Below are 7,852 nucleotides of genomic sequence, written 5' to 3' on the forward strand. Positions count from 1 at the left end.
ATATAAAATAATTTTTTTTTTTTAGGATATCTGTTTTCACGAATGAGAACTGATGATCTTTTAAGAAATAAATATTTACTACTACCATAAAAGTAATGTATAAAACTAATACCTATAAACAAATATAAATTTGTTAAAAATGTCCAATTAGATTTTATGTTAATACAACAACAATAAAATCTTAGTTTGTCAAGTGGTGCCAACTAAATAGATCAAACAACGTTATTGACTCTTATTATATATCATGTCTACAATAAAATTATTTTGACGTAAATTTTCTTTATCTACTCCATATATGATTTGAATGGATAATTAGGTTTTATGTTAATAATTAGAAAATGTTTATAATAGTTAGCATGGTGGCACATGTTAAAGTAACTGGCAATTTGTGCCAAAATTGAAAACGACATTTACTAATCCTTTTTGGGTAAATCAATCAATGATTATGACACAGTGTATAACTTATGAACAGCCAAAGATGGTAACAAACACTTTCATAAGTGGCTTAAAGGAGGCAAGCAGCTTTTCTACAAGTGTTGTTAGTGTTGTCATTCGAAAAAAAGATAGAGCTCTTAATTTAATTAATATCAATGACAAATCTTAATTTGGTGTTATATTATTTGATTGATACTACTATATCCCAAAGTTCATCATGAGTATTTACTTTTTGTGCTAGAACATGAATTGACTTCTTTTGTGGCAAATGGGGTTGAGGAAAGGACCAATAACAAAATGAAAAGCGTCCTATTAAAGCATGTTGGGCTGCCATTCCAAGTAGGTGTGGGTCTATTCCTTCTTCACTTTTTCTTCTTTGTTGCATAATCTCTTAAGGAATATGGATTTATAGCCCACTCTATGCTTCCATTTTTTTATGATATTTTTCACTCTTGCGTCAAAAAGAGTAAAAGACATTAACACAATAGTATTTGGACGTTAGGTACTCTCATTTTGAAGGTTTAATTTCTTAGGCATATTCCATTGTTAAAAATCCTCTTTTTTTAATTCCACCCTACTTATTAGGCTAATTTTTTTTGTTATCGAAATAGAAGTAGTGATATACTTTAACATTGTAATTTTTGGTGTTTTTTAAAACTGTGGAAGTATACAAATCGGAGGGTCCGATTTCTATACCTCAAATTTTTTAATTTTTTTAATACAAATCGGACCTCCAATTTGTGTACCTCTAAAAATCGAACGGTCCGATTTCTGTACCTGTAATAAATCGGACTGTCCGATTTCTGCTTTTCTAGTTAAACGATTCCACATATATTTGAGTATAACACCCCAACAATCCACATTTTAAAAAAACACCACTTAAACTCCAATATTAAAAATAAAAAATCCTAGTTATTATTAATAGCTCATCAAAATTCACAAAAATGGAGCATTATTCAAACTCTAGAATGTAAAGGAAATATATATCACTTTTTGAAATGACTAGTGATTAATTACATGACACATCTCACACCAAAATTTCTAAGCACTAGTTAACTAGTGACTAGTGCTTTTCTTTATGCTAATACATTTTTTGCTAAGGCTTTGAATGGTTTCCTCGTCATCATTTTTTTTTTGGGGTCTTGGCCCTCGTCATCATTTTTAGAAGACAATTCAAGACGTTTGCCTAGTTTCCATGCATTCCTTTTCTCCCTCAATACATGCAACAAAGCTGCCAAAGTCAAAATTCATTATATTCTCTTTTCTTTTCATGTCATTTGTTTTAGCATCACAATTATTATATTTGCTACATATATATATAGCCAAGGCTCAAATGCATGTTGATGCTTCGGACCGGAATTCAAGCCCTACCCATTCATATGATATATGGAATAATGTCTGAGCCATGTTATTAGTAGTTTACCAATTTTATACCTAATAATTTTTCTATTAATCTTTTTTTTTTGAAACAAAGAAACTCAACACGAACGTGGAGCATAAAGTAGGAACAATAATAGAAATAAAAATAAACAACACCTGTTATATCCACCTAGTAACATGTCAGAGCGAATAAGAATCCTAATGTCATCTCCGACATTGTCATCAACAACAAAAAGGATCTTCACACCTCCATTCTTTGTAATTAGATCGCGTCATGTTGATGATGTCTTCAACACTTTTACTTTTATTCTGAAACAACCTCTTGTTCTTTTCTAACCAGACGTTCCATACAATGACAAAAAAATTTATAAACCACACCTTGTGTTCCTCCTTTCTACCCGTACCATCTGTCCATCTTTCAAAGTGTTCTTTGAGGGTACCTAAAACTCACCATTTTTTGACTATTAATCTTTTTATTTGACCCTAACGAAAATAAAAGAGCAAAATAATTCTTCAAAATATTAATACTTATATAATTGTGGTAATCTCGATTATATCCTTTGAAATATTAGGAATTTTAATGTGGTACAGAGAAAGTAATTAAGAATGCAGCAATAACGAGCCTTATATGTTAAACAAATAATTAAGAAAAGGTGAATTAAAAAGTTGTAATAAGCTAAAAAAAAAAAATTCACGGATTATATATCCACCAAGAGAATTACTAATTTTTATGAATTGAGCAAGTTTAATTCAATCACAAGCAATAATCTAATTAGCAATTTGGAAGCCTAATACTATATTAAGAATTAAGTAGTTTCCAACTGAATCCTAAACTAACTTGTAAATTAAGAAAAGGGTCCTCTCCATATTCTTTTAAAGTTTATGATTATGGCCATAATCATAACGTGAAACCCTAAGATTACTAACTAACCACATGATTTTTGGACTAGAAGAGACACGTTTGATAGAAGAATATGTTAGCAAGGAGTGGTAGGGCCAATTATCTGTACACCACACAAGACATGGGAGTGAAGCCCCACATGTTAGTACCTTTCTTCCACTCAGCAATCTTTTAAGTTAATTTGGTTCAACTTAGGGAGTCACATATGGCACCTTATATTATAGTATAGTTGAAAATTTGGTCCGATATGTAATTCATGTTTTTCTTCACTCATGTATCTTTGGCTCACAATTTTTCCAACACAAACCAAATCTTTCTTTTCTCATTAGCATATTTAGCTTTCCAAATAGAGTGGCACTAGTAGCGTGCTTTTTGAGGTCTTTTCTTCAATATCTTTTCAGGTGCTAAGATAATGGTTATTAGATATTGTTCCGGGACACTTAGATTTGTTTGTTTAGTTGAAAATCAATGTCAAGTTGAAGGATTAGGATTTTAATTAACCAATCTTACAAGGTTTTAATAGTTTACTGTTTTATAATTAGTTCCACATCGAATACCATTTGTTGTTGTACAGTTCGAACGTGAGTGTTTGTTTTTCTTCCCTCGTCTAATTCATGTCAAGTCATGCTGCCACGATTGGTGTTTTTGCTCTATGATTTCTGGAAAAAGTATTCTTTTTTGTCTTTAGAAAAAAAGAAAAAGAAAAAGAAAATTCTTCTAATATATGGTTTAGTATTAAAAGTCATAGATTTTAGTTAATGATACCAAACGTGTTAAAGTTATAACATATTCTGGTTATAACATATTCTTCTTTTTTTTTTTTCTGTGCTAAGCTTAAAGTATTTTTTTTTTCATTTGGTATATCAAATTATGTTTTCTATTACATGCAATGGTAATAGGCCATAGTTGGGGACAAGAACTACAGATGAAAGGTGAAAAAGCCCATTTGTTGAAGGAAAAATTCAAAGAAGAAAAGAAGGCCTGAAAGGTAGATGCTGGCAAGTGCTAACTGGGGAAACTTATACAGAAAATGCCTCCACTTAAGACCAAATATATATATAATGACAAAAAAAAAGACCAAATATATATATGGAGCCAAAATTAAAAAATATCTTGAAAAACTAAAAAATATGGAAAAGTATGTGGACCAACTCCAAATCAGGCAAAAATAAAACAACTTAATTAATTACAAATATAGTAATTAGTTTTATTTATTTATAATTTAAAATATTGGTTATTAAATGTTTCACCATATTCAAATTAAAAGGAGATACTCTCAGTATCATTGCAACGTGAATCACAGAAACTGATTCAATTAGCTTTCGTCTCTTCACCCTCCTTCCCTTTCCAAATGCCTAAAACATGATAAATCAGAAAACAGATTCAGAACCATCTAATTAACAAAGAAAAAATATCATAATACCTAACATAAGCATCATCTACGTAGAGATTTTGGATTCACATAGAAACATTTGGCTGATTTTTGACTGGAACAATCTTGATTCCCTAGCATTATTGAAAAAATATATATATGCAGTCGAGGCTTGGATAAATGGCAATATTACGTGCTTCAACGGGGAGCTACACATGGGTTCGAATCCTTAGCGAGGAATATAGAATCCATAGCAGTGTGGGTGAATAGGTGTGTGATGCGTAAGATAAAAAAAAAGACCAAAGACCAAATATATATTAACACGTTAGCAGAAAAGTATGTATATATTAGACCAAAAGTTCATTAACATAGGTCATGGGTTATTAATCGGCTTTAAATCATCTGCGTTAAAACTACTGTATAGTGCATATTTTAGATGCACCTTTTCTGCTCAATTAAATCATTATCTAAATTAAAAATTAAAATATTGGAGAAATACTTAGAGTGATTTCTCTACCCGGTTACCCCGCAAAAGAACAACCAAGTTATTCAGAAAAGTTAACTTTAGTTTTATTTAACAGCTTCAGCTCGAATGTCCCATAAAGCAAAATCACTACCTTATGCTATTTTGCTTCTCATTGTTAATTGGGCATGCTTGCATAGCCTAAACAAAAAAATGTCTTAGGCCAGTTTTTACTTAAATGATATATAGCAGTAATTAACAATAGTTGTAGTAATGTCGCGTATAATCCTGCATTTCAAGTGTTTGTGCTATCAATGTCATTTGGACCGACGAGTACAATGACATATTAATATATTATATCAACCATGACATCCTGCTCTAACAATAGAATTAGGTCCAAGGCTAATCCATTTGAAGCAGCAAAATCATAATATCCCCTCTCCCTTTTTGCTTTTGTCAATAACCCTCAATGGAACTAGTTCACTTCATCACAGCTGCTAGAATTTCTGGATGACAACTGAATTTGCAAGTCCGGCCTGCTCTATTGTCTGAGTTTCGTCAGCTAAAACCTTTGGGGGGAAACCCATCATTTGAAGTTGATAATTCCGCTGTCCCCCGGGTCTAGATGCATCGATGAAGCCACGGATGTCGCTGATTGTGTGATGGTAATTAAAATTTGATATTAAGCGGGTTCCATCAGCTAACCTAAGTTGTATTGAAGTTGATGGCAATGACTGATCGACTACCAGGCTGGCTGAAGAGGCTGGAGCAGCGTTGGAAGTTGTTGCTGTGACGGTTGCCTCAAGTGTGGCGGAAGTAGAGCTGCTTCCAAGAGTTCTTCCTGCCCCTTGAAATGGAACATAGTGCTTTTCTGGTTCCTGAAATGGTAAAATGCAATTTTCATTAAAATGTTGGACATATATGATTCATACAGATGTAATTATGCATCAAAACAGAATTGATTCCATTTCAAAATGCAGAGCTTCAAAATCTCCCAAACTAATAAACAAGATGAACTAAATTCTTTCTTAAGTCGTAATAAATTGGAAAGAGACAGACAAGAGAACAGAAAACTCACAGGAAACTTCTCGTTCCTCCTTATGAGGTTAACGTTAACTGATGACCTCCTATCAGCAGGTTCAAGCTCTCTTGGACACTCAGATTTCTTTATGCTCTGCATTCAAACAACAATTGATATAACTATGAAGAGAGTAATATCAGCACAATCATATGTACAGGAGACACTGTACTGTCTACAAGCCACAAACACCTAGCAAATTATAATATGCAATAAATAAACTTCGTTTTCAGCCATTCCATTATTCCCTGGATTCAATGAAGCCTCAATTATCTACCAGAGGGCACTTCTCTTTACTCAACATAAACGACCTCATAACTTCTAATATTTTTACCATCCAATCCACTTATGGAATCAAAAACAAAAATATTTACCTCTAAAAATGAGGCATTTTCAGGATCGTCCAAACTCCTCAAAGGTCCACCATTTACAGTGAAACCATTACTCCAAAAAACAATGTTGTGAACAACAGCCTCGGGAGGTTGCTGAGAAGCAGCTCGTACAGTTTCGCCTGAGAGTAACCTGCCAGTGCCAGTAAAGCTAGTTGACCTTGGAGGTTCCTGCAGTTGATCAAGAGGCCTTTCTACAGCTCCCAGTTGCCTTGCCTGATTGAAAATTGCATCCACATCATTTCCCTTCGTAGGATCCTGAACAAGCATTCCACTGAATATATAATTGTTAAATATTCAATAAGGAAGGTACAAAATCATAAAATCCTGTGCAAATCAGAGATGTCAGGTTATCAACAAACTGTAAATGTCACCAAATTTAAAGCATGGAAAACATGACTAAGATGCACTAATCTACAAAAGCATTCATCTTGACAAGCCCCAATACTCACATTTTTAATCAATGAGGTCAAAAGAGACTTCAGCTAGAAGTAATTGAGGTTCTAGAACAGAAAACTATAGAAGTGAAGAAAGTGATTTCTTTATATAGAATTACAGATATCGTTAAAAATTATTGAATCCATATTTCAGAGTCAAAATTAAGCTACATACAATCAGGCAACTCTAAAGGCAACAATGATGCTAAATCATGAGAAGACAGAATTAACCATGCCAAGACTAATTGTAACCATGATACGCATAAATCATACTAGTTAAAATGTTCCTAAACTCTAATCAGGTTCTTTAACTGCCAGTGTACCATTCTGCTTCCGAAGTGAAATGATGAAGTTGATAACTAAATTTGTCTGAAATGCATAATGCTAAACATAGGGAATTTAACTTCCTGAAGATCAACTGCAAATAAGTGAAAGTACACTCCCCCTGAATAGAATGATATTAACGGGCCATAAAGGAAACCATGATGATGTCAATCTCCTAGCAAATTACAATTCAGCCCAGTGAAATGGGGGTAATTATTAATTAACCTATTCTAAAAAGCCCCTTTCCATTAAAACCTAATTGTGTCCCAATAGCCTTTCAAATACGTTATATCAAACTCTACAGCTTCAAACTGAATCCTTTAACATTTCCCTCCAGCTCACGAACCATTACAATGGAATCAATGAAACATGAAATTCAAATAGAAAAGTTCCAATTTTGGGGGAGAGAGAACCTTTTCTCGCCGCCAGTGTAATACTCCTGAGGAGCATCGGGGTCGGCGTCGAAATCAGCGGAAGGGCGGTTCAGATCGGATAGGGTACGGATTCTGCCTGCTCCGTTACTGGACGCCTTCTTGTTGTTGTTGTCACTACTCGACGCCATTAATAGCGACTCCCGCAACACACAAAAACAGAGAGAGAGAGAAAGATGCGCCTTCGGGAGTTTCTTATACGGGACTAAGGAGAAGTCTAGTTAGCAGTTGGCTTTGTTGCCACGTGGCTATATGCGATCCCTCTCCCTTGTGCATGACGCATGAGGAAAATGTTTCACAAGTCAGAACCAAATAAAAAACTAGATAATATTTAATATTTAATTTTATTATTTATTATTATTTTTTTATTTATTTTTGGTCTCACTTATAAAATTAAAAGTAAAAGATCATATTTTATTCTTTTCGATCAAGAAAAAATGAAAAAGATCTATTTCTTTGATTATGTACTTACTTTACTTATTTTGTTGGTATATGATTCGAATCAATTTAAAAGATAAAATAAATTGGTTTAATTTTATTTTTCATTTTTATTGAAGGATTGTGATTTGTATTCATTGATTTGATTTTTTTACTAGTGAGCTAACCACTAGATTAACCCAACTTGGTTTTACATGCAGCATA

The 7,852-nt window shown here is 33.1% G+C and overlaps 1 protein-coding gene across 1 annotated transcript; it reads right to left on the reverse strand.

Moving 5' to 3' along the window:
• Positions 1-4,633: 4,633 nt before the first annotated feature.
• Positions 4,634-7,436, reverse strand: LOC107482970 (plant UBX domain-containing protein 4). The gene is made up of 4 exons (XM_016103564.3): positions 7,193-7,436; positions 6,004-6,292; positions 5,630-5,725; positions 4,634-5,429 (listed from the first exon to the last, which is right to left on the reverse strand). The coding sequence occupies exons 1-4, from the start codon at positions 7,339-7,341 to the stop codon at positions 5,049-5,051; spliced, it is 915 nt and encodes a 304-aa protein (XP_015959050.1). The 5' UTR covers positions 7,342-7,436; the 3' UTR covers positions 4,634-5,048.
• Between the last annotated feature and the right edge of the window lie 416 nt (positions 7,437-7,852).

This window comes from Arachis duranensis, chromosome 4 (genome assembly GCF_000817695.3).
Source record: "Arachis duranensis cultivar V14167 chromosome 4, aradu.V14167.gnm2.J7QH, whole genome shotgun sequence".
Taxonomy (NCBI): domain Eukaryota; kingdom Viridiplantae; phylum Streptophyta; class Magnoliopsida; order Fabales; family Fabaceae; genus Arachis; species Arachis duranensis.